The sequence below is a fragment of the Vicugna pacos genome, chromosome 7 (assembly GCF_048564905.1).
Source record: "Vicugna pacos chromosome 7, VicPac4, whole genome shotgun sequence".
NCBI classification, from domain to species: domain Eukaryota; kingdom Metazoa; phylum Chordata; class Mammalia; order Artiodactyla; family Camelidae; genus Vicugna; species Vicugna pacos.
This window is the reverse complement of record NC_132993.1, coordinates 21,929,521-21,955,175: the sequence shown is the minus strand read 5'-3', so window position 1 is coordinate 21,955,175 and position 25,655 is coordinate 21,929,521. Positions and strand designations below refer to the sequence as shown.

At 49.2% G+C, this 25,655-nt stretch overlaps 3 protein-coding genes across 12 annotated transcripts; 2 read left to right on the top strand and 1 right to left on the bottom strand.

Moving 5' to 3' along the window:
• Positions 1-3,845: 3,845 nt before the first annotated feature.
• GCC1 (GRIP and coiled-coil domain containing 1) lies at positions 3,846-16,530 on the bottom strand. 8 transcript variants are annotated; one of them, XM_072964548.1, is made up of 6 exons: positions 16,387-16,530; positions 13,924-13,960; positions 13,322-13,561; positions 10,608-10,783; positions 7,988-9,093; positions 3,846-6,647 (listed from the first exon to the last, which is right to left on the bottom strand). In XM_072964548.1, the coding sequence occupies exons 5-6, from the start codon at positions 9,017-9,019 to the stop codon at positions 5,352-5,354; spliced, it is 2,328 nt and encodes a 775-aa protein (XP_072820649.1). In that variant the 5' UTR covers positions 9,020-9,093; positions 10,608-10,783; positions 13,322-13,561; positions 13,924-13,960; positions 16,387-16,530; the 3' UTR covers positions 3,846-5,351. The 8 variants fall into 8 exon arrangements, 7 of the variants coding, with proteins under 7 accessions (XP_072820649.1, XP_072820654.1, XP_072820650.1 ...); XM_072964553.1 differs by having other exon boundaries at positions 10,608-10,692; XR_012074296.1 differs by lacking the exons at positions 13,322-13,561; positions 13,924-13,960 and having other exon boundaries at positions 3,846-4,412; positions 5,152-6,647.
• Positions 12,012-14,985, top strand: ARF5 (ARF GTPase 5). Its single transcript, XM_072964555.1, has 6 exons — positions 12,012-12,184; positions 12,702-12,782; positions 13,129-13,238; positions 13,694-13,765; positions 14,268-14,393; positions 14,497-14,985. The coding sequence occupies exons 1-6, from the start codon at positions 12,118-12,120 to the stop codon at positions 14,581-14,583; spliced, it is 543 nt and encodes a 180-aa protein (XP_072820656.1). The 5' UTR covers positions 12,012-12,117; the 3' UTR covers positions 14,584-14,985.
• A 6-nt stretch (positions 16,531-16,536) lies between the features above and the next one.
• On the top strand, positions 16,537-24,347 carry FSCN3 (fascin actin-bundling protein 3). 3 transcript variants are annotated; one of them, XR_012074294.1, is made up of 8 exons: positions 16,604-16,901; positions 17,906-18,602; positions 18,919-19,037; positions 20,893-21,052; positions 21,518-21,688; positions 22,014-22,219; positions 22,379-22,483; positions 23,191-23,306. XR_012074294.1 is itself a non-coding variant. In XM_006202255.3 (7 exons), the coding sequence occupies exons 1-6, from the start codon at positions 16,758-16,760 to the stop codon at positions 22,217-22,219; spliced, it is 1,497 nt and encodes a 498-aa protein (XP_006202317.1). In that variant the 5' UTR covers positions 16,537-16,757; the 3' UTR covers positions 24,171-24,347. The 3 variants fall into 3 exon arrangements, 2 of the variants coding, with proteins under 2 accessions (XP_006202317.1, XP_072820648.1); XM_006202255.3 differs by lacking the exons at positions 22,379-22,483; positions 23,191-23,306 and adding an exon at positions 24,171-24,347 and having other exon boundaries at positions 16,537-16,901; XM_072964547.1 differs by lacking the exons at positions 22,379-22,483; positions 23,191-23,306 and adding an exon at positions 24,091-24,347.
• Positions 24,348-25,655: the final 1,308 nt, after the last annotated feature.

Genomic DNA, 25,655 nt, shown 5'->3' with positions numbered 1-25,655 from the left:
TCCTTTTCTCAGTGATCTTCCTCATAGCTCTGGAGAGGATTCCCTGATGGTACCAGGCCTAGCTCCCGAACTCCTCTAACAACCGAAAGAAGCTATTTTACCTAGAGTCAACTCTAGTCATATTCCCAGAGACCTAGAGAAACAGCGCATCCACTGAAATGGCCAAAGAGAAAACTAGTGGGAAAACAGCACAGTAGGGGAAAGCAACACCGGGAAACACTAAATCTCTCACTCTGAGCGTGCAAGATTGGTATCTTCTGTCTCATGTTCATTCTTTCAGCTATTTATTGAGCACTTAGTATGTGTCAAGTTATGACAAGTCCTCAGAGCACAAAGATGAGTGGGGCCTGGGACATGACCTTGAGGAGTTTAGAGAGTTGTCAAGGAAACAGAGAAGTAAATATTAAAATGAAAGTACAAGAAACGACTGTGCCAAGATTGTAGGAATGAAGTGCTGAAGTACCTCCGGGAAGTACCTGAGCATCCCTGGGTGTCAGAAAAATCAGCCTAGAGGGAGTGATGTTGCAGCTGAGTTTGAAAGGACAGGACCATACTGCAGAGGGCTGCATTGGGGTGGGTGGGGAGAGGAGGGACTTTGAAGGTGGAGGAAACCGTGTGCCTAAGGATCCTAGGTTTGGGAAATAAAAACTGACCAGGTGATCCAATGTAGGTGTTCAAAACCAACACAAACAGACTTGGCCTCCAGACTCCTCCAAATCTCCCCTCAGCTGGCTAAGGCTCCAATTTTGGCAGACATTCCAGTGGACAATACATGATGCTCGACATGGATGCCCACCCAAAGGGGGATGAAATTCCCCAGGCGGAGGCTTCGTTTTTAAAACCTGACAGCCATTGAACTAAGAGAAAGATAACAGACTCTGCTCTGAACACTAACCCCCAAAATAATTTGGCTGTATGGGCAGCACAGCCTCGCCTCATAAAAAATTTGCATGTAATCTGCATTTAAAAACATATTCATATAAAGTGGTGTCAGTGTTCAGACTCATTCTCTCAGATATGAAAGAGAATGTTTGGTCCCTCGGAGGTAGCCTACAGGGATAGATGAATTTACAGTGAACCAGAGATGGTCTCCTTGCTGAAGTCAAGGAACAGGGTTTCCTACTCATGAGGGTCACTGGCCTCCAAGCGGCCTTCACTCTTGTGGGCTCCCTGCCCTGTAGGTTTGTCAGAACCTTTGCTATTTAGGTTATTCAGGAGATCTGGGCCCCAGGAAACACAGGCTGGCACTACTCAAACTCACATAAAACTGAAAGTCCGTTTCACAATTTTCCATGTGAAAGAGCTCTGCTGTTACAAAAGAATGAGGCTTTGGAGAACTTACAGGGCAGTTGGTTGCCACTGAAGAGATGACCACCTGCACAAGGACCCCTCCAACCCCATCCCAAGCCAGAAACACAGCCCCTGAATTCCTGGAGCCCCACGCTGTCAGGATTCCACGCTGCCCTCTGCTGGGAGACGGCACAGACAGCAGAGAGCTGGGCCACTTGGTTCAGATTAATGTGTTTGAATCCCAGTCCTGCCTTCACTGACTCTGGGCCTTGGGCAATTCATCCTGTAAAGCCTCCATTTCCTCATTTGCAAAACAGATTTTCTTCACAAGACGGTTGTAAGGATTAAGTAAAATAATGTAGGGAAAATGCTAGCCTCCAGCTTCCTAGCAGGCACCTGATAAAAGACAGTGGTTATTTTTCCTTTTGTTTACAGCAACAGTTGTGGCTAAGAAACACTGGACTTAAATCCAGAAGAACTCAGTCTGCCAATTCTGTCAATTCTTGGGGGAAAAAAAAATTAGTGTGTTTTAGTACCTACTTTATTTCAAATACTGTAGTGGTTCTTTATGTACTTAATTTCTTTTTAATCTGAGAACATAACCCTAGAACAGGTATCATTATTCCCATGATAAGAAAATTTAGTTCAGAGAGATTAAGCCATTTATCAAGGTTACAGAGCTGGCAGGGCATTGGACTGAGATTCCAACTCAGAATGTCAATCTAGTTCCTTGCTCCCAAAACCATCAATCGGAGGTAAATAGGCTGCCTGGGAGAAGCAGGGGAAGAGACTGGAGAGGAGAGTCAAGGAGGGTGAAGATTGGGCAAAGTAACCCATTCTTTAGGATTCTACTTCCAATTTCCAAAGCTGTTTCCCCAGCTTTACTGGAAATTATGGTTGGAACACCCTATAGTAATAGCTGATACCCACCTCTCGTTTTGTTAGAATGATACCAGTTTCAAAATTAACAGTCATCTGGAACCTGGGGGACAGAGCAGGGAGCTCCAGGGCTCTTATGAAAAACCAGTGTTGCCTGTTCAGCTCTATAATGTAGCAACTTTGGCTGCAACTTACAGTTGGAGACTTTTTCTCCATTTGAAGCAGCCCAGCTCAGCCAAGAGATCAGTCTCTCCAACCCTAGCTGTCAGCTATGGAGACAGGCCCTGACCCTCCCACGTCCTAAAGACAGGCACATACCCAAACTAAGCTGGCTTTGGGGTTAATCAGACTTGGTTCAGACATCTACTTGTTACATGATCTTGGGCAAACCTAACCTCTCAGGCTTTGATTTCTCATCTGTGAAATGGGGGATAATAACACATGCGAGGAGTAAATGATATAATGGGTGTAAATGGCTCAACAAGGTGCTGGCACCCTTGACAAGTTACAAAGACAAAAACAACCCTGGGACAGCAGCTTCACAAGACAAAGCTGAGAGCCTCAGAGCTCTGGGTAACAGATGGGGACTTAAAACATCAAGGGCGTGATTATACAGATGTTTATGCCCCAGATCAGAGGTACCCAATAGGACAGACAAAAAAAGAAAAAAGCAGAAAGCTGCAGAGTTATCAACTTGCCTTCTCGTCCTTTTCTCCCTCCATCTCTTCTTCTCAATGACAGTCCTGAATTGCGTGGTAATTAACAAGTACAGTTCAGTCTCATTTTCTTATCAACACATCCCATGCACTGTCTGATATTCTGGGACGAGAGCCCAAGGAAAATTTATTTTCCTATGTCCGATCTAAATTTTTCCTCTCTCTCCCTTTCCTTTCTTAGAGTATCTAGCACAGGCAAACCAGTCAAATAAGTGGAAGATGTATCTGAGGGAAGGGGATGTGGAGATAAGGAACTTGTGTCCTTATGGGTAGGAAGGCACCAAGTCTTTTCCTTTCAGCTGGGAGCATTCGCCGCCTTCTGTAAATCAATACGTAAAAGTATTAATCAGAAACTGACTTGCTTCTTTGCTCATTTAATATCTTCTCAAAAGTCAAAGCATGGAATTATTCGTCCGAGGAAAGCACGTGTGACTATGGATCTTTCTATTCTGTCCTGAACCACCGAGCAATAACAACAATCACAGTGTATCCTACATTGAAGGGGATCAGGTGAGAAAATTAAGAGATGATGATGATAACGATCATTTAGTTTAGCAAGACGTTCTGAGAAACTTTTCCAGGATACCATGAACCCTGAAGTATAAGAAAGCACTCATAAACAGATTACTTCTAAAGTTTAAAGCAGTAATTATGGAAGTTTCAAGCCGGCCCCTTAAACCCATGAGAAAGCTTTTTCCAGCATAGCTGCCTATACCCAAACACATACACACAATTCCAGGCTAAAAAAATTGTGCTGTAATTGAGGCAATTAAAGCACTGAGGTATTCCTCCCCAGATTCAAGCTTCTGGACAGATATAATGAAATATTACTATCCTTTCCACATCCTTTTCATTTACCATTTACATTCACACTTTGTTTATCCACATCCTTTTCATTTACCACTTACATTTACACTCTATTTGTGTCCAGATCTAAATGCCATTAAGGAAGCACACAGGTCAAGTTGGTCAGGTTTAATGATTCCATGGTTTATGTTATTATCATTGAAATACATCACTTCTGCTCTGTTAAGTCTGCTTACTGGAGATAGTCCAGGCCACCCAGGCTCCCAACCAGAACATTTAATCAAGGTCTTTTGTACCCCAAACCCTTACAAGATTGCTATGATGAAATAACAGAAAGATACATTAGTCAGTGGCAAAGCTTTGGTCTTTAGGGTCCAAAGATCTCTACAACCGGCAAGGACACATAGGGAAAAGCAAAGAATAGGGAGGTGACCCTGCTTAAGCCCAACTTTTCTGAGTCCCTCCTTTAATAGTAACACGTGTGGGTCAGATGAAGCTCGTGGACTGAAACTCTATTACCTAAGTGAGTGAGCAAAGTACCCTGGTGACAGTTATGCCCCAACATCGTGGCAGCAGGGATGTGGAGATTTGGCCAGAATGCTATCCACCAAGTAGCAAGTACTCCAGCCCGGCCTCGGCTGAACCTCCACCACTTTCCCGTGAGAGTCACAGCAACCTTCTGGAATCCTCTGCAGCAAATCTTCCTCTTCTTCCCTGTCCCTACAAAGGCAGAAACAGCTGAAGGAGGGCAGGAGGAGCTAATTCTTTGTATCTAGGCAGGACCAGTTTCCTGATCAGACCCCTCTCTGTAAGAAGCTAGAATTTTTTTCTTAATGAAGTACAGCATTGAGGAAAAGATAGCAAAGTCATTCACTCACAATCTCAGGCCAGCCTTGGGCAGACAAGTTCAAGCAGAAACAAGTGTGAGAGGTCTATTATAACACTACCAGGCCAAATGCAGGTCACCCGGGGAATCCCTAAGACCCAACCGGTGCTCGGGGCTCTCTCTAGGATGGTCACAGGCTGTGTGTTTTGTCCAGAGTGATTAGGTCATACCCAGCCCTACCTAGACCAAGCTTCCTAATTCCAGGATGAACTCACTGCTCCTCGGCCCTCTGGACTAGGGAACAATCTGTCACTATTTCAAACTTCTTGGTCCCTCTCCAGCCTGGATTTATGGCCCCGGAGAACTGGGGCAAGAGGGGACCAGACATAAGACTGTGATGGCATGGAGTGAACAGCTGGTCCTTGTGTGTGTTTAGAAGTTAACTGGACTCCCTTTGGGGTCACATGTACTCTGAGCTCTGCACTAGGGGTACGATATTAAAACCAACAACAACAAAAATCTTATTTTAAAAGACTCTCAATTCCCCAGCTCTTACACCTCTCCATCCTAGCCCCTCCACCCTCCCCTCACACACACACACCACCACCACCACCACCACCAGAAGACACTGACCCAATACTTTTAGTATCTGTAGGGCCCAAGGATAAAATAGCATTAATGGCATTTGGCAGAAAATCCCATTCCACACTGAGGAGTCCTCCCAGTTCAACACAGTGAAGAAATGACAATGTAAGAGAAGAGGCAGGAGAAACCAGAGCCTGTCCCTTCTCACATAAGAGGCACAGAAATCTGAGGAGTTAGTGCAAACGGCATCATCTTTTGCCAGAAGACCACCAACTACCACTGGTTGGGAGCCGCATGATTACTTGTTTCTCCTCTGGACTGAAGTGCAAGATAGTCAGGATGGCTGTGAGCGTCTGCTGGCGGCCCAGTGTGTCTGGCAAGGTCAGGAAGCGGTAGATGATGTTCTTGAGGTACTCCAGGTTGGCTCCCTCCCGACTCTGGTCCCTCATGTTCTTTTCGATGTGGCTCTGCAGGGCAGCGACCTCCTCCCGATGCCGCTCCCCCTGCTCCAGCAGCCGATCCTGCAGCCGATGCACCTCCACCTCCAGCCTGTGTTTCTGCTTCCTCAGCGACGTGATCTCCACCTCCTTGCGGGCCAACTGCTCGGCGTACAGGAAGAAAGTGGGCTCATTGGCCGCTGCCAGCTGCAGGGCTTGGGTCAGGCTATCTGGGGAAGACGTGTCACCGGGGTCCCCAGGACCCACGCCGCCCACAGGGCTTCGGCGTCCCGGCAGCCCGGCGGACAAGGCCACGGAACGCAGCTGCTCCAGCTCCAGGTCCTTCTCAGCCAGCACGGCCAGGGCGCGGTCCCGCTGCTTGTGCAGCTCCTCCTCCAGCTTCAGCGTGCGGTCCCTGAAGTCCAGCTGGCTCCGCTCCAGCTCCTGCCGGTGGGCGTGCTGCAGCCGGGCCAGCTCCTGCTTCCAGTCCTCGGCCTCCTGCTGGTGCTGGCGCTCGAGCTCCTCGCAGGACAGCCGCAGGGAGATGTACTTCTCCTTCAGCTCTGCAAGCTGCTCCTGGGCTTCCTCCAGCTCCTTGCCCAGGTTGCCATCTCTGGCGTTCTTGCTCTTGAGGACCACCTGGGCCCGCATCTTGTACCTCTCAAACTCCTCCTTCAGCTGTTTCAGCTCCTGCTGGTAGTAGAGCGCGGTGGCCTTTTCCCCGTCGGCAGCCTCTGAGCTGGGCATCATCTCTAGGTCACAGAGCTTCTCCACGTCCAAGGTCACCTGGCTCTTCCGGGCTGCAACCTGCAGCAGCCTCTTCAACTTCTCCATCTTGTCCTTCAGGACATTGACATCCAGGCTGGAATCCTCTCCATGGCTGTCCAGAGGGGATCGGCTGGAGGCCGCTAGCGCCAGCGTCTTGTTCTCCAGGTCCAGCTGCAGGATGCGCTCCTTCAGCTTCTGGATGGCCAGCTGGTCCTTCTGCTTGGCTTTCTCATATGTGCCTAGCAGCTCCGACACCTCGGATATTTGATTCTCCAGGGCTGCCACCCTCTGCTCTTCCACCTGTGATTGCTGGCGTAGCTGATCCTCGGCAAGGGCCGTCTGGAAAACAAGGGAACAGGTGGACATGCAGCCAGACAAGACATGAGGCCGGATGGCAAACTGAGAAAGCAAGAAAGGGGAGCAAAAGGGTCACGGGGTGGAGGTAGCCTGGTAAAAATGGGAACTGGGAGTTCTCCTGTTGATTTGGGAGCTAACCGAAGTTCCTATAACCTGTTTAGGTTCTGCTCCCAGACTTACATCTACCAAACAATATTATGAATCTTTGTAGATCTGCCGCTGTTCTGTGTTTCCACTTTCTCCTCTCATACACCAAGCTCATAAACAAAGTGTGTTCTTTGTTAACCATGTGCTTCCCCAAATCCCATGAAGAAATCATATGACATCCTTTTCTTCTTTCAATATTCCTAGAAGTTCAAAATTGAGTTGGATCTCTCCCCACACTGAAAGGAGGCACTATAAAATAGCATATCATTCCAGATGTGGATTGCCTTCCATATCAGTAAACAAAGGAAGTTGCAGCCATCAAGCCAGCAGCCCCTGCAGCCGCCCCTCAACTGTGCACCCTGAGGATTCAGGATGGAGAAAAGCAGGACCCTGGTGCTAGACAGTCAAGGTACATATCAAAGGAATGATTTCAATGAGCCCAGACTCTGCATCTTCCCATACATAGAAAAGAGCTAAATTCATTAACTTGAGATGTCTGGTTTTAATTAACAGTAATCTTCTGATGTTCCGACTACCTGGTTTTTGTTGCAAAACTCCTATACAGCCTGGCTCCTCCTACCTCTTCAGAGCAGTCCCCGAGAGCTATCTGAGAGGCTATCCTCCAGGCCTAAGTCCTCACATTTGTCCACCAAATACAACAAAATTAATTCTCAACTTCTAGGTTGTGCTTTTTTTTTTCCAGTTGACACAGACAAGGCAAATGCTGACTGCAAGCAATTACACGAAGTTATTTTGTCTGAGAAAATTCTCTTTGCCCCCTTCAGTCACTCACCTATAGGCATATACCGCTGCCTATACAGGCATATATCCCTGTAAGCATACACTCTACTTTTCACTGCACCGCTGCCCCTCTACTGCTTCACAGAGCACAGCTGGTAAGATGCCAATGCCCAGATGTTCAGAGCTGTCTGGCTCCAACCCAGCCTACACTCAGAAACTCCACACCGTCAGAAGCACACTCCTCTGACACTGTCAACACCACACAGAAAAGGATATCCCAGGACTCACAAGTGAAACTTTCCAAATAGCGTGAAAAATCGACAGTACTGCCATTTAGTTCTAACTACCAGACGAGAAAAGGAAAAAAAAAAAACCCTAATATTCCCCCACTTCAGGCTAAATGACTAATGTTTGAAGATGATGAAGATAATTACCTTCCTCATTTCCTGTTGCAACTGAGCCTGGAAATGGCTCTTAAGGCAGGCAGCCTCTTCCTGGAGCTCCTGCAGCCGGGGGTCAGGCCGATTCTTCTCCTCTCGAAGAGCCTGCAGCTGGCCTTTCAGCTCCTCCACCTCATGGGTCAGCTGCTTGGTCTGCAGTTCAAACCCCTCCATCTGACCGGCCGCATAGGCCCGCCCAGCCAGGGCTTCCCGGGTCTCTTCCAACCGGAGCTCCAAGTCCTGACGCTGAGTCCTCTCCTCCTGCAGCAGTTTCTGGAGCTCACGCAGCATCAAGGCATGGTCACTCTGCTCTTGGGCCCGATCGTGCTGTTGTGTGATAAGTCGGGCTTTGGTTTCTGCTATTTGCTCCTGAAGCCCCTTCAACTCTCCCTCCAGACGACCCCTCTCCTCCTCTGCCTTTTTACTGGCATCCTCTAAGTCCTGTTTCATCTTCTTTTTGTCCGCCAGATAAGAAGCTTCCATACGGGACTTCTCCTGGGTGACTGTAGCCAAAGAGCTGGTCAAAGTCGCTAACTGAGTCTTCAGCTGGTGCAGTCGTTTGTCCACCTCCCCACCCCCAGACGGTCCATCCCCACTACTACTGCTAACACCACTCTCCGACCCGCTAGCCTCTTCGAACTTTGGAGGTGGCGGGCCGCGGGCCAGTCTGTCATCTTCTACCCCAAACTCACCCTTGGTGCTGGTGAGACTGGCCGCAGTATCCAAGCTGGTGGCGGTCCCAGTGCTATCCTCGCTGTGAGTGGAGCATCGGTCATCCACGGAGTCAGGAAAGGTGAGGCCTTGAGGCTGGACACTTGCGAGGCCCACATCCGCCTCGTGGGATACGGACAGCACCTTGATGCTGGCCTCCAGTGCCTCTTTCTCTTTCAGTAGGCTTTTATAGGCGCGGACTACATCCTTGAGACGTGCCTGGTACTGGAGGAGCTGCTTCTTCTGAGTTTCAATGGTCTCCAGCAGGTCCTTCTTGCTTGGGCCGCCCCCGAAATTCATCCCAAACTTCTCCATGAGGGTTCAGGATGGGTTGCTCCACGTCAGCGTTCGGACAGCCTGGGAGAGGGTCACGAAGCCGCTGGCGGGGGCTGTAACCGACGGGGACAGTGTTGTAACCGACGGGGACAGAGTTGTCCCCGCAGCAGCACATCCACTCCTCACAGCTGTACTATACCGGATGCTGGGCGGCGGGGCAGCCTGGCAGAAGCGCCTGCCAGGACCCCTGGCTGGAGGGCGGGGTCGGGTCCTATCCTAGAGGCGGGGCGACGGTGGCACCAGAGGGGCACACTGCCAGGGCTCGCCTGCACTATCCCAGAAGCCGCTCCACGAGCCCTGCTCGCCCGGGCCACAGCAGCACGCAACGGCTCTTGGCGCACGATCTGCCGAACGTTTAAGCTAAGCGTAGCCCCATCCGACTTCCTAACTCTAGCGGCGCGACAACGGCGCTTCCGGGTCCGCTGGAAGTGACGACAGCAAGACGCCTCAGGTCCCGCCCCCAGGGGAGCGAGGTGGGCGGGGCTACTTCAGCTGGTGGATTGGAGGCGGCCTGTTGAGAAGTCAGCCCGGGTGAGAGCTGTTTGCTCCCCATCAGAGCAGAGAAAGCAAAGTAGCGTACACAGGAGTGATGCTGGTTTCGAGAGGGAGCCTGAGCTTGCCCTAGGGCTATGATCAAGGAGGGACCGGGGCGACATCGCACTGAGTCTTTACTGAACACCGGAGTAAGGGACAGGCCCCCAATGTTTGTGGGCTCAGTACATTTGTCCCTGAAGAGCAACAATTAAGACTCCCATTTAGATCACGAAAATGGCAGCCCTTTCTAGGACAGTATTTGGCACCTAGTAGGTGTATAGTATAGTACTTATTAGCACCCTTTCTGAGTTCTGCTGAGTTGATTCAACAAATATATAGAGAGGGCACCCTATAGCCATGAGGTCCATCCTAAGTACCAACTACATTTCAGGAGCTTCACAGGGGTTTTGCTATTTAGTCTTCACAATAATCCTGCTGAATGGGTATTATTAGCACTATTTTACAGATAGAGTAACATGAGGCACAGAGAGGTTAAGTAACACGCCTAAGGATGAGTAGTGATTTCCCATCTAACTAGAGATGAGGGAAACAAGCACTGCAGGCAGAGAGGAAAACTTGCAAGGACTCCAGGGGGATCAGAGAGCCTGTCTCACCTGGGCAAACACTGAGAATCATTTCAAGGAGTAGCTTAGAGTATATGGAGGAGGTGACAGCAGATGAGGCTGGCACAATAAATGAGGACCCAAATTAAGGTATTTGAAATTGATCTTGGATGATAAGACACTAAAGGATTTTCATCACAAGAGTGGCATCAAGTCTCATATGACATTGTAGAGACACCAAAGTGCAGAAGGCCATTTTCAGTCATGGGAATGAGAGAGTAGTGAAACAGAGCAGTAACAGGGATGGGAAGAGGCTAACTAAAAGAGCTAAAGATGTAGAATTGACCTGACTTGGGCACCACCAGTTGTGTTATTATATCAGGGCTCTTTTAAATGTGCCCTTCAACCTTGTAAAAGCCTTCTTAGGAATGCAAGTCTAGGACTGAAAAGTAAAAAAGTCATGTACTCACTCATACCCGGTGCGCAGACTCTTTACAGACTTTGAGGGTCAGGATGGAGCAGACCCAGTTTCTTAGTAGCCCAGATAACATCCAGCTGCATCATAGAAAACATTCAAGATGCATTACCTCATCATTTTAATCTTCACCATAACCTCATGAGACAGGACAGATACTAGTCTCCTTTTCTAGATGAGAAAATGACAGGTTGTGAGTATTGTTGAAGTCAAGCCCTCAACAAAAAAAAAAAGGCAGAACTGAGATTTGAACTGAGGCCTGCAAAAATGGCACATAGTAGACACTCAATAAATAATTGTTAAATGAGTATATGAAGGAATAAGGAAGGGTCTCTGATTCCCAGATCACCTTACCATGTCCAGTCCATAAGCAATTGATCCTAGAAGCCCACTGGGAATCCTGAAGAGGCAAAAGGCCTGCCCCTGCTCCACTGAGCAACCAATTAGGCCAATCAACCCAGCCAACATTTCTTAAGCATATGTTAGGTGCCTGGCATTGACCCAGTCTCTGACACAGAAGAAATTTAAATTAATTCCTACGTTGCTATTTCCCCCCAGATGCTAAGATGAGTGGGGAAATAACTTGTTAAGTTCTTTGGTAAGAGCCTCACAAAATCCTAGATAATTGTGCATTAAAAATCTAGGTTCCTAGGTCTGCGGCAGTGAGAAAGGAGCTTCAGAAAGGCTGCCTGGTCCGACTGAAAGGCATTGTTTCCAAGGGCCATTGAGGCGAACTGTGAAGTTCTCCACTATGCAGGAGTAGGGTCTACGATCCCACCACCCGGAACTGGGGCTCTTCCACAGGTTCTGCTGATTGGGGCTCTATGGAACAGGCGTTTTAAGGAACCACGAAGGCCAGCTATCACTCGGGCATCTTCTTCCACCTCTGGAGCACTCCTCTGGAGATTCTGTGGTCACTGAACCACTTGCTACTTTCAAAGTCCCTCGCTGGGAGCCGAGAGGACAAAAGAGGGCTAAGACACCAGCACAGAACTTCCGCTCCCTCCCCGGGTGGGTGGTGCACACAGTCAAGGCTGCTAGTTACCAAGAGGTAAACCGGAGAGCAGAGCGGACTGGAAGGAACAAATCAAAACCCAGGGCCAGCCACTGAAGATAGGGGTGGAGGGCCGTTATGGAGCGTTGTAGGCTTTCTTCGGCCGGGTTGCCGATTCAGCAGCCACAGACCTGACAGACGCGCTAGAAACAGTAGGAGACCCAGACCCTTTCCATCTTTAAAGTCGGCGCGCGACCCGGAGAAGCTGCGGAGATTCACTCGGCATGGGTGTCTCCCAGAGTCGGGGCCCGGCGGGGCGGGGGCGGGGCTAAGGGCTGGGTGGGGCGGGGCCATGGCGGGGGCGGGCCCGGGGTGACGTAGGGCGGGCCAGGACGCGCGGAGGCGGCGGCGGCACCTCCTCCTTTTGCTGCTGCGCCCCATCCCCCAGCCGCCGGCCGGTTCCAGCCCGCACCCCGTGTCGGTGCCCGCGCCCCCTCCCCCCGGCCCCACCATGGGCCTCACCGTGTCCGCGCTCTTTTCGCGGATCTTCGGGAAGAAGCAGATGCGGATCCTCATGGGTGAGGCAGATCGTGCGCGCGGCCGGGACAGGAGCGTCGGCCCCCGCGCAGCCCTCCCGCCCCCGCATCCCTCCAGCCCAGCTCACCCGGGTCTCTGACCCCGAGTCACCCAGCTCCTAACCCCCTGGGTCCGCTACTCTCGGGTAGGTCGCAGTCTGCAGCATCGCCCCCGGGGCCTGAGACCAGAAGCTGCGGGCCTGGGTAGGGTGAAGCTCCCTCAGCCCGAGCTGGGCTGGCAAGAAGGGAGGATTCCGCCCTTGGAGACGACTTTTAAAAGGAGCGCGGCCCTCCTCTTGAGCCTCTTATCCCTCAGTCCTTTGCCACCTCTCGCCCGCTTGGGGGACAAGAGTTGGCGCTCACCACCCAGCCTGCCCCCGAGGCCCCGAAGGTAGATAACAGCGCGCACCTGGAGGCTCTCCGCCCCCGTCACCATCAGCTGTCCTGGCCTCCCCCGTTCCCTGGGCTCTAGGGGGCTCCCTCGCTCCCATCTCCATTCGTGTGTCCCTCTTCGTTGCAGTTGGCTTGGATGCAGCGGGCAAGACCACAATCCTGTACAAACTGAAGTTGGGGGAGATTGTCACCACCATCCCCACCATAGGTGAGTCCGGAGGCAAGGCCGGGAGAAGCGGGAGCGCGGAGGCGGGCCTTCTCAGGATTTGTTGCCCATTCTGCCCAAGGCCCTTATCTCTTGGCAGGGAGCTGACCCTGACATCAGATACTGCTACCTGAGAAGTGGGTCAGGGTATCTTTACGTGCAGGGTGGTGCCGAGGAGGGTTAATTATGACCTAGCCCCGCCCCGTCCGTGGACTGGGGCCCTCTGGGATTCTCTTCCTTTGAGCCTTGATCACTGCCTTCTGGTTTTGTGTCCCTGCTGAATCCACAGTTTTCGTGAGTTCCTTCCTAGCAGGACTTTTTTCTCCTATTTTTCCCAATCAATCTGCAGGCTTCAATGTGGAAACAGTGGAATACAAGAACATCTGTTTCACAGTCTGGGACGTGGGAGGCCAGGACAAGATTCGGCCTCTGTGGCGGCACTACTTCCAGAACACTCAGGTTGGGGCTCCTCAACCCCAGGGGAAGAGGTATTAGGGTTAGGAAGACTGAGCTGATGGCCTAGGCCGGGAAAAAACCCTTACCTCCTTCTCCCTGCTTTTTTGCTAGCCTCTCCTCATCCTTCACACTGGCCTGTCTTCTGAGACTTGGCCACCTTAGACTTCTCCTGAGAAGCAGAATTCTGAATCCTCGCTGCCTGATTTAGCTCTCATCACATGTCTTTCCCTGTTGCCTTGCACATCTTGTAGCTAGACTGCTCGCCTGAGGGCAGAGGCTGTATCCTTTGCAGGGTGTCTTCAGTTTGTGCTAGGACATCTGCAGAGCTGTAATGGAAGTTTACTAGATGAGAAGGGTTTAGACACAATGAAAGATGAGCAGGAGAGAGAAAGAGCCAGATGAGAATGTGTACGTCCCAGACACCAGTGATCACTCCTCCTTTCTTCCTTCTCACCCAGGGCCTCATCTTTGTGGTGGACAGTAATGACCGAGAGCGGGTCCAGGAATCTGCTGACGAACTCCAGAAGATGGTGAGCACCCAGCGCCCGGGGTCAGAGGGGCCTCCATGCTGGTGTGAGAGTCAGGAAATTCCACAGGCCTTGAATGTGTGTCCCTCTTTGTGGACACAGTCATAGGAAGTAGCTCACCCTGTTTTGAATTGAGGTCAGGTAGAAGGTGTAGGACTTACTTTTTCCTTGAATTCTCTCACATCTTCACACCTGGGTCTGAGAAGTTGGTGAGGAGAGGGGAATTATACGTGGTGGAAAGAAACACCCTCTTACTTTATTGCTTTTCCATTTGGAAACTTTTGTCATTTTGACAAGGGCCAATACTCAAGTTAGAAAAAGGCCCTTTCTGGACTTAAGGCCAAAACAGCCTCAAGCTGATTTATAATTCTCTGTCTTGTGTTCGGCCGTAGACGACACAGTATTCTATTGTTCCCACAAATAGGGGGCTCCCCTACACAGCCGGGAAGAGGGAGCCAGGGGGCCCCCCTGGAACCTCAGATTCCACCCCCTTCGCCTCTCTTAGCTGCAGGAGGATGAGCTGCGGGATGCGGTGCTGCTGGTGTTTGCCAACAAGCAGGACATGCCCAACGCCATGCCCGTGAGCGAGCTGACCGACAAGCTCGGGCTACAGCACTTGCGCAGTCGCACGGTGAGGGCCTGCCTCTCCCGAGGGAGCCCCAGGCCGGGGCAGAAAATAAAGTCATCTCCTCTTCTTCCCTGCTCCTGACCTCTTTCTTTCCTTCTCCCCACAGTGGTATGTCCAGGCCACCTGTGCCACCCAAGGCACAGGCTTGTATGATGGGCTGGACTGGCTGTCCCACGAGCTGTCGAAGCGCTAACCGACCAGGGGCCGGCCCCTGCTGCCCAGAAGCTCCCGCGTGCATCCCGGGAGGACCAGACTCCCGGACTCCTCAGGCCGTGCCCCTCCCTCCCAGCTCCTCCTCCCCGGCAGACACAGGCCTCTGCTCCGGCTCCTGCCTGCATGTTCTCTCTGTTGTTGGAGCCTGGAGCCCGGCTCTCTGGGCACGGAGGGGTCCACTCTCCTGCCTGCTGGGACCTGTGCAAAGGGGCTTCCAGGTCCAAGGCCCCTTCTTCCAAAGGAGGAGCAGAGATCTGGGTTTACTTTTGTTTTTTCCATTTTGGGTGTACCCTTGGGGCCAGGTGGGGAGGGAAGGTGAGGGCTCCGGGTGGTGCTATGATGTGGCACTGGATATTGAGTAATAAATTTGCTGTGGTTTGTACGTGGTGTTGTCCATAGCCTAGAGGTGGGGGGCTGGGTTGTTGGCTGTAAAGAGACAATATAGGGGAGGCTCAAAGCAGCTAAGGGTGCAGGTCCCACCCCCTCCACTGAGTGGGTGCGTGCTTGCGTGCGCGCGCGCGCACACACACACACAATCACTGCCCTCATCTAGCCCAGCTCCTCCGTCCTCATTCTCGAGGCTGGAAGTACTTTAGGGGCTCCAGTGGAAGAAATCCCATTCCTTCCCCAATTCCAAGGAGCCTTTTCTGAGGGTAGCAGGCTCTGCCTTCGTGGTTCCATAGGCCACACAATCCCGTTTCCCATCCATCTCCCAGCTACTTAGAGCAGTGGTTCTTAATGATGACTGTGCACATTAAAATTTGAGGGGCAAGGAATACTTATTAAAAATAAGAGTCCTGAGGTGCACTTCAGAAAATGTGATTCGGGGGAGGGTATAGCTTAGTGGTAAAATGCATGCGTAGCATGTACAAGGTCCTGGGTTAAATCCCCAGTATCTCTGTTTAAAAATAAATAAATAAATAAATAAACCTAAAATTACCTCATGAAAAAATGTTTTAAAAAGGAAAAAGAAAATTTTTTTAAATGTGATTCATCAGAACTGGTCTGAGGCCCAAGAATATGCATTTTGGTGTTTCTACCACTCGTAGCCTATTAGCCTTATTTTATAAAACATTGGTAGGGCCTGGGGGATTACAGCCCCTCATTGTGCACCCCTGAGACTTTCTACCTGTGAAGACCTCACCTACGGGGAAGAGGAAGATGCGTGTACTGGACCAGGGCTGTGGGCTATTCAAGTATGGCTCATTCTGCCCATTTCTCTTTGCATCCTAGCAAAGCTTAAACAAGACCCACTATCACCATGATAATTTCTTTTTCCCTTTGTCCCTTCTTATTTCATGTCGGTTTCTCCAAGTTCTGGGGTGGTTTTCTCCATGGGCTTTGTAGGTAGTGAATCCTGGAGGAGGTTGACCAGCAGAGACTCCTTTGTCAGGGAAGGGCGGGTACCCTTAGGGGCAGCCCTGGCTGTCTGCCCAGCAGCAGTGCACCTGGGGACTGTGAGGAGGGTGTTCTGTGCTCCCCCAACCTGGGCCATTCTCCTTACTCTGCTCCTGAGTCAGCCCTTCCTGACTGACACGAGTAATTGGATTCTTGCTGGTTACCTAGGGTTTCTGCACACTCCCTGAAAAGTACCCTCTGAGACATTTTGGTCTCATTCTCCCAAGGGCCATAAAAGTTAATAGATTTTTCTTGGATATCTTGAATTCTAAAAACACTTGAGCCCCGTGGGATCCAGGCAGAACCCACTTCTAAAGAAGAAAGAGGCTGGTTTCTATCCTGTGATTGAAATGAGAAACAGAAGTGGAGAAGGGGAGGGACTTGCCTGAAGTCACAGGTGGTCACTGGCACAAGCTGAAGTTCTGCTTCCCAGTCTTAACTCGGTGCCCTCGGTGCCTGGAGTGAGGTGGGAGGATAAAGCCAGAGGCCCCGGGCCCACTTCCTCTGGCCCGTGGATTGGTGTTGCTGAGCCAGTCCTTTCCCCTCTGTGGTGGGATAAGAGGCAGACCTCACAGTCACAATGCTCCCGGGTCACAGAGGCACTGGGCCCCAGGCCGGCCTCTGCCTGGGAAGTTCCCTCTGGGAACATCTTCTGGTGGGTTCTAAAGGCCTGATTCCAGGCCCTATGGCCTGTGGAACCTCACCACTGGGGGGAAGGCTGGGCCGGACGGAGTCATCACCTGTGGTGCCGGCCGCATGGACGAGGTGGAGTGGATGCCAAGACAACCCAAGGCCGAGGACCTAAGGGTTGGGCTCATCAGCTGGGCAGGATCCTACCTCACTTTTGAGACATATAAGAATACGGTCACTGCTACTGCAAAGGGTTTGGGCCGGAGACAGGTAACGAAGCAAACCTGCACCGGAACCATTTTTCCCAGTGGCCAAGCGGGGGGGGGGGGGGGCGGGGGGGAGATGGGGGGAGCACTTTTAACCTAATGCCTTACTAGCCTCTGCCATTGCCGGGACAAGCCAGGCTCATCTCCCTCTCTCTAAGCGTGTTGCATGAGGTGAAGCCTCAGCCCTGGCTTTGCTACCTTGTCTTGCTCTGGGTGCTCCCAACCCTCTATCCCAGCACAGAATGATTGCGTTATCACAAAAAGGAGAGGTGGAGAGCCCAGACTAGTAGGCAGAATCGTGGACGTCCAGGGGAAGTTGGATCAGTGGAGTTACTGCAAGGTCTATGTTTCCGTTCTGGCTATAGTTTGAGAATGGGATACTCTAGAAGCCATAGGAGAGTTGGTCTTCATTTGAGAGAGTGATGTAGGCACCTCCAGGCTGGTGCTACAGAGAGGCAATAACAAATTCCTCCCACTTAGAACAAGCTTGATGACAGCTGAAGCAGATTATTGCATCTCGGCTGTCTGTGCTTCCATCCTCATCCCCGGAGCCCAGGCCTGCCTATAAGAGGTCTTGCTTTTCTCCTGCCATGTTGGAGAGGTGGCCTTTGGAGGTGGACATGTTGGCTAAGTGTGCTGTTCAGGGGCAACAATGAGAAGAGAGAAGTAAGACTTAAACCAAAGCATTTATTGGAAAGTTAGGTTTTTAAGGAAGTGATCAAGGAAGAAAGAGGGAGTTTTACCTTCTGTTGCCTGAAAGAGTTGGGTATCTAGAACTACTCTTGGAATCTTGAGAAACCTTATAGCTCCAGTGTGGAGGTGCCCTAAGATCTTTGATTACCATGGGTTGAGAGGGTAGAAGAGTGGACAGTAAGGAGGCCGATGTGGAGGGAAGGTGGCTGTTCTCAATGAGGGTGCTGGGGTGATACAGGGGGTGATGATCGTGGACTCCCCAGTCTAATCTCTTGGCAGTACTGATTCCCCTCTTCTTCCTCCTGATTCCTCCAGACCTGGGAGATCCTAGTGAGCAATGAGCATGACACACAGGCTGTGGTCCGACTAAGAAGCTTGCAGGGCCTTTACCTTCTGTGTGAGGCGAATGGTTCTGTGCGCTATGGTCGGCCAAGTACAAGCCATCATGGATGTTTCCTACTCCGTTTCCACCGCAATGGTAAATGGACCCTCCAGTGCATAATCAGTGGTCGTTATGTGGAGTCTGATGGCGAGGATGTTTTCTGCACTTCCCGGGTCCTCTCAGCGTACCACATGTGGACCCCCCGGCCAGCCCTGCATGCCCATGTGATCCTCTACAGCCCCCTCAACCACTGCTACGCCCGGGCTGACCCCACCATAGGCAGAGTCTGGGTGGACACACCAATTCCCTGCCTGGAAGAATGTGGCTTCCTGTTGCACTTCCAAGATGGATGCTACCACCTGGAGACCTCTGCACACACCTTCTTGTCCCACTTAGACCGGCTAGTCTCCCAACCCTCAACACAGACAGCTTTTCACATGCAAGTGCGGCCTGGAGGGCTTGTGGCACTGAGCGATGGGGAAGGAGGCATGTTGTATCCACAGGGCCCACGCCTGCTCCTAAGCCTGGGTTCCAATCCACATCGGGGCGAGGAGTGGTTCATCCTCCAGCGCTGCCCTACCTGGGTCAGCCTCAGGTCAAAGACTCGGAAATTTCTCTCCGTCATCTACGGCAAGTGTTAGGTCCAACACAGCCACAGAGGGAGGGAGGGCTGGAAGAGGAAATTGTGTTTGGGATCAGTGAGGATTCTGAACCTACTGATAAGGAAGATCCTGAGGTCCCAAGAGGATCTCTTGTGCCATGGAGAAGGCCTTTAAGGCAGAGGCGTGGCTTTGAGGGGAAAGTGACCTGGGTCTTCTCCAGCCTACTATGGTCCAACAGAAGGTGATGAAGGCTGAGGAGAGAAAACAGAGGGAACGACAGCCAAAAGTATGGCGGAGGAGCTGAGACTAGACTCAGGCTTCTCTGACATGTTCTTCCTCCACAGATATTGAGGTGTGTGCTGCCTCTGAGCATGTAATCCCAGTGTCCTTGTTCCAGTTTGAATGTGATGGCGAGAGCCCCAACTTGCAGATTCGTTCAGCCAATGGCTGCTACCTGGCCCAGGTAAGCCCTTGACTTTCTGAGCAGGGGACCCCTTAAGCCCTGAGGTCTCCCTCTCTAGACACACTTTTTCCTTCTTTAAGGCAGATAGTCAGATGGTGAGGTGAACTATGGAGGCTCTTGTCAGTAAACATTCATTTTCATCCAGTGGGCCCACTTTCATCCAATAGGACCTCTTGTTTAAAAAAATAATCTTAAAAAAACTTTATCAAGGCATAATTTACGTACAATAAAATGCACCCATTTTAAGTTTACAATTAGATACGTTTTGACAAACATGTATACTTATGCTATCATGTCACAACCATATCACAAATTAGAGAATATTTCTATCACCACAGAAATTTCCTCTTACCCATTTTCAGTCAGTTTCCCTCCACTCTGACCCTCCCCACTACCAATAATACATATTCTGTGACTATAGATTAGATTTCCTTTATTCTGCAAATTCATAGAAATGGAATCATGCAGTGTTATGGTATGTATGCTTCTTTCGTTCTACATTTTTTTTTCTTTTTGGTTCATGCAAAGCTCTCTTTTTTTATTAATTTATTTTTTAATTGAATTATAGTCAATTTACAGTCATTTCACATGTTTTTGAAATACAGCCATGATGTCACATGTATCAATAGTTCATTCTTCTTATTGCTGGATAGTATTCTATAATCCTACTCATAGACACAAACATAATTTGCTTACCCATTCACTTGTTGATAAACACTTGAGTGGTTTCCAGCTTGGGCTACTATGAACAAAGTTGTTATGAACATTCAAGTGCAAGTCTTTTTGTAGGCCTATACTTTCAGTTATCTTGGGCAAATACCTAGGAGTGGAATTATTGGGTCATATGATAAAAAGTGTGCTTAACTTTTTAAGAAGATATAGGGGGAGGGTATAGCTCAAGTGGTAGAGCACATGCTTAGCATACAGAAGGTCCTGGGTTCAATCCTCAGTATCTCCTTCAAAAAAAGGTAAGTAAACCTAATTATCACCCCTACCAAAATAACTTTTTAAGATATGAAGCAGTTTTCTAAAGTGATTGTACTATTTTACATTCTCGCCAGTAATGTATAAGAGTTCTAATTGTGCCACATCTTCACCAACACTGGGTATTATCTATCTTTTTGATTTTAGCCACTCTAAAATTAAAAGTGTAATGCTATCTTATTGTGGTTTTAATTTGTCTTTTCCTTATAGTTAATAATGTTGAGCATCTTTACATGTGCATATTGGCCATTTGTATATTTTCTCTGATATACAAAGTGAGGTGTCTGTTAAAATTTTTTATGCATTTGTTATTGGGTTGTTTGTCTTATTATTGAGTTGTAAGAGCTTTTATGTGTTCTGAAATCAAGTCCTTTGTCAGATATATGTATTGTAAATGTTTTCTCCCAATCTGTGGCTTGCCTTTTCATTTGCTTAATAGTGTCTTTTGAACAGCAAGTTTTTAATTTTGATGAAGTCTAATTTCTCTATTTTATAAATGGTTAGTGCTTTTTTTTGTCCCAAGACATTATTGCCTACCCTAAAGTTGCAAAGAATTTCTCCTATGTTTTCTTCTAGATGTGTTGTAGTTTAGATTTCAAATTTATGTCAACGATCCATTTTGAAATGATTTTGGAATCTGAGCCAAGGGTCATTTCTTTCCATGTGGGATACAGCACAGACTGAAGATGTGGTAGAGCTGAGACCACAACATATTTTCCAAAAAGCATCTGAGATCATAAGCGTACCCTGGAAGAGTGAAAAAAGCTAGTGGGTGTGTTGTGAGAAAGAGGGTTTAAGAATAAAAATGATTGGAGGAAAGCTGAGATTTTGGGTCCTTGCTTCCCTTCTCTTTTCCTGATATTTTTTCCAGAGGCGTCATAGGACAGTTTTGGCTGATGGGCACCCACTGGAGTCTGACACCTTCTTTCGTATGCACTGGAATTGTGGCAGGATCATCCTACAGTCTCCCAATGGACGCTTCTTGGGCATCGCACCCAACGGCCTGCTGATGGCCAATGCCACCATTCCAGGTGAGCGAGCAGACCCCTGCCAAGTTACTCCAAGTGGGAGATACTTTCAGAGGAAGCTGGGGATATGCTAGAAAGACCACTGGATTTGGGGTCAGAAGATTTGTATACTTGCTGAGTCACTGAATTTTCATCATCACTTGGGCAAACCACTTCTCTGATGCTCAATTTCATTGTCTCCATCATCAGTGGAGGTGATAGCCAACCTGTCTGCCTCACAGAATTATCATGAGGAGTAAATAGATTCTCACATCTCAAAGGAAGAAAGACTATTAAAATTTCTTGGCCTCCGTGCTGTACTCAGGGACTTCACAAACATTTCACAAGCACCTTGCATAAGACCTGGCACATAGTAGGTGTTCACGAAATAGTAACACCCTTGGTGCAATTAGTGCCCCTCTTCCTGTTTCCATCAAGGAAAGCATTTAGAGGCAGCCCATCCAGATAGCTCCTTCCTATTTCTTTCAGGCCCAAATGAGGAATTTGGGATTCGATTAGCCAACCGTCCCTTCCTTGCCTTGCGGGGACGGTACGGGTACGTGGGCACCTCGTCCGAACACGACCTCCTGCAGTGCAACATGGATCAGCCTGACTGCATTCACCTGCTGCCCTGCCGCCAGGGCATCTACCACTTCCAAGGTGAGCATCTGCTCTTCCTCACCCCTGGGTTCACTGGCGGGCTCGGCCACCGCCCCAGCTCCGACTTCAGGGCCTGCCCCTCAGGACTTGCTTATCATAATAGGAAAAACAGAGTTTCTGTTGGTTTTCACACTTCAAGGCCCCCAGAGTGGCTGGGCAGAATGGAAAGCAGCCCTCCTGGGTTTCCATGGAGGGTCCTGCCAACACAGGCAGGGTAGGGCAGTCAGGGAGGGCTGGCATGCCCCCTGAGGGCCTCCTCGGAGGTGGTACTGTGGGCGACTCCCCTGCAGAATGGCCCACCAACCTGAGCTCTTCCCCACCCCAGCACAGAGTGGCTCCTTCTGGTCAATAACGTCCTTTGGCACTTTTCGCCCTTGGGGAAAGTTCGCCCTCAACTTCTGCATAGAGCTTCAGGGCAGCAACTTGCTCACGGTGCTGGCACCCAACGGCTTCTACATGAGATCAGACCGAAGCGGCACCCTGGTGGCGGACAGCGAAGACATTACCAGAGAGTGTATTTGGGAATTCTAGGTAAAGTAAAGTGGGTAAGGACCTGGGGGTGGGGGAGCAGGAGGAGAAGAAAGGAGGGTGGGGAGGCAGGTAAGGGCAAGATCAAAATATGGCAGGCTGACGTCTGTCCCGCAGCTGGATCAACTCCAGACGTTTCTCCAAATCTGTGCTTTTCCTCAGGACTGCTAAACCTAAACCCGCTGGGGAGAGGAGGATCTAGGGTTCTCACTCTCGTGTCCTGCCAACACGTGTGCTTGCAAGCAAGCCTGCAGGGCACAGGACGAGGTATACTTGTGAATCTAGCTCTCTTCATTGAGGTCCGGAGTTTTGCCCCATTTGTAGGGAGGTCAGATAACTTTGGGGGTATCCTTTCCACCCTATGCACTTTCTATTCCCACAGCGCTGGATCCCTGGGATGCGGATGGCTCCCAGATATCTATCTGCGGCACTGACCCTTCTAATCTCACCTAACATCATACCTTTCCAACTTCCTGATTGACAGTTGGCTTGACTTCATCCTGCCATCCCCTCAAAATCAGCCTTGTCACCCTCGCCTTCAAAGGTGATTCTTCCTGTCCTCCCTATGGCCATCGAGAACACCACCATCCTCTCAAACGCTCAGGCTCAAGACTCATCACCGCCTCTCCTTCCTCCCTTTCATTCCTTTCACCAAACCCTGAAATGGGAACTTCCTTAGCAATGCCTCTTGAGTGCCTGCTCCTTCTTAATTACCATTGCCAGTCACTGCAACAAGGGCTCCCCAGCAGCCCTCCCTGTCACCAAGCCCATCCCCACCCCATCTCTTCTCCACAACAAGTTCCCTTTCCTAAGGTGCTGCCTTCATTCAATCATTCCCTGCTCACAACTCTTCAGGGCACCTCACTGCTCTTAGCCTGGCCCCTTCACAACTGACATCTCTTTCCTGGCTTGGGAATTCATGAAGATGTTTTGGAAAGAGATTCAGTTTTCTGTTTCTGTTTTTGCTTTAACAGAGGTACTGGGGATTGAACCAAGGATGCCATGCATGCTAAGCATGCCCTCTACCACTGAGCTATACCGATCCCTGCAAGAGATTCGGTTTTGATATTATATAGACCTGGAACCAAAACTAGCAAGGCTTGGTCCTTACTAGAGCTCTAACCCCACAGAAATTGCTCTAACACTTCTAGGCCTTGCTTTCCTTGTCTGCAAAATGGGAGTAATATCTACTACATAGGGTGGTGCGAGGATTCAATGACCTCATGCATCTTGACAGGGATCCCCATAAATGTTCACTCTTTTCCTCCATTTTCTACCAGTTTTCTACATAAGCCCTTAACTGTGGCCAAATTGGAGAAAATAAAACGAAATTCGGCTGGATCTCTTTTCTTACCTATCCCATGAAGCATTTGGATTGAACTAAATTTCTCAGGCTCCCTCAAGGCCTAGCATTCTAGTAGATGGTGTAGCAAAGTGGTTAAGAGCTCATTTCTGGACTCCAAACTGGGTTCTAATTAGGTTTTAGAAGTTGTATTTTGGCCTTGGGCAAATGAACCTCTCTTTGGGTTTTTGTTTGTTTGTTTGTTTGTTTGTGGGTGAAATGGGAAGACAGCAATTATCTTGTGGGATTGTTCAGTTTCATGAAATGATGATAGTGAAATGCTTAGTACACAGCCTGCCACCCAGCACCCTCTCCCCCCATCAGAAGCCTTCCCCAACTCAATTTGAATTCTTAGTAAATCTTTCCTATTAACTGTAGTCTCCCTGTGAACTCTAATGGTATTTTTTTACATCATTCAGTTGATTTTTAAAAATCATTTCTATTGCCTTTTCCTATAAGTTAACCTCACCTATGTCCTTGTGATCCTTCATCCAGAATGGGACAAATCGCTTTATTCTCTCTCTTCCCACAGGATCTCACCAGGTTTTCTCCTAAAAGCTAGAGATCAGCAAATGACCGACTGAAGGTTTCTGTTTCCTCTTCCCTCCCCAGGCCAAAGGGATGCCACCTACCAAAATCCAAATCCTACAGGAGAAACTACTCCACTAAACCAAACAGGAACCCCAGAGTCAAGATCCACGAGAAGAATATCTGTTACACAACTTTTCCCCCCCAGTTTAGCAAAACACCTGTTTCGAGCAACAATACATCACAAAAGGCCACCCCCAAGACCCTGGTGTGCCTCTGACTTGAGAGCAGGGGTGTGGATGTGGGTAGAGACCGAGGCCCCAGGCCACTCCAGCTGGGTTCTATCGAGAAGAGGGGAGACTAAATGGTAACTGTCCTTCCACTGCTTCTCCTCATGCCTACCAGAACCACTAGACTTTTCCCAGTGACCCCATGAGGAGCCAGCCTTGCCAAGAATCCAGACATGAGTAGATGTCCTTTTGGTTTAGAAAGAATGAAGGATTACTAGTCCTATGGGCACAGGGTAATGGTGGTAACATCTTATGCCTATATGACTCACCCTCCCTCCAAGTTTACCAACTATCCCGCCTTTTCATTACCGTTGATCCAGTCAGTTGGGCACAACAGGTACCTTCCCCATCACTGACCACCGTTTACAAGGAGCTAAAGCGATCTGCCCGTGACCAGGGCCTCTGACTAAATTCTTCAATTAGAGTAGATTCTAATGTTCACTCTTTCCACGAAACAGAGCTTCCAAAATGACTGTCATTCTTGCACTATCTTCATAACTTTGGCCTTTATCTACCTACCATCTGCCCTATTAATGTGTTTCTTGACACAGGCATTTAAGTACATTTATTTAGAAAGGGGTATTTTAATCGTAAAATAGAAGACCAGAATCACTTGCCATAAATAGAGTGACTATAAAAATAAATACAGTGAAAACAAAGCGATGTTATCAAATCTTAGTTAGATTTCTCTCCCCTGACCAAGGCTCAGAACCTGAGGCTCCCTTTCCCTCTGTTTAAAAAAAAAAAAGTAGATTATGTGGGAGAATATGGCTCAGTGGTAAAGCGTGTGCTTAGCATGCACAAGTCTCCAGTACTTCCATTATAAATTAATTAATTAATTTAAAAAAATCGAATTACCCCTCTCCAAAAACAAACAAATAAAACCAGGGGGAAAAAGTTAGATTAGCCACTCTTACAGAGGTGCTAAAGACCAGGACCAGCATGAAAACTTGCTCTTTGATGCAATAAGAATTGAAAAGGAATTGAAAAAGGAAGAATTTTCTTATTACTGACTCAGTATTATGTAAAGCAGCAACCACACAGCTCCTAAAAGGTTCACAAATACCTGCAGTGATGCCTGACCCCTATTTGAGAAAAAATTGCACCATCCCATAATCAGTGCTGGGTTTTTAAGTCCATTGAGAAGAGAAGCTGGAACTAGAATATAAGAGAGATTCCGTTTGGATAAAGGAAAATGATGTCAAGTTTCTCCTTAAGAAACATGAAAGACTCGTGTAAAAATTTAATCCAAGAAGTGATGGTTGCTAACACTAGAGAC

Coding starts and splice junctions, on each gene's coding strand:
- GCC1 (XM_072964548.1), bottom strand. CDS start 9,019: ATGGAGAAGTTTGGGATGAATTTCGGGGGCGGCCCAAGCAAGAAGGAC. Junction 6,648..7,987: donor TGCAACAGGAAATGAGGAAG/GTAATTATCTTC, acceptor CTTGTTTTCCAG/ACGGCCCTTGCCGAGGATCA.
- ARF5 (XM_072964555.1), top strand. CDS start 12,118: ATGGGCCTCACCGTGTCCGCGCTCTTTTCGCGGATCTTCGGGAAGAAG. Junction 12,783..13,128: donor CACCACCATCCCCACCATAG/GTGAGTCCGGAG, acceptor ATCAATCTGCAG/GCTTCAATGTGGAAACAGTG. Junction 14,394..14,496: donor AGCACTTGCGCAGTCGCACG/GTGAGGGCCTGC, acceptor TTCTCCCCACAG/TGGTATGTCCAGGCCACCTG.
- FSCN3 (XM_006202255.3), top strand. CDS start 16,758: ATGGACGAGGTGGAGTGGATGCCAAGACAACCCAAGGCCGAGGACCTA. Junction 16,902..17,905: donor AGGGTTTGGGCCGGAGACAG/GTAACGAAGCAA, acceptor TGATTCCTCCAG/ACCTGGGAGATCCTAGTGAG. Junction 19,038..20,892: donor ATGGCTGCTACCTGGCCCAG/GTAAGCCCTTGA, acceptor TATTTTTTCCAG/AGGCGTCATAGGACAGTTTT.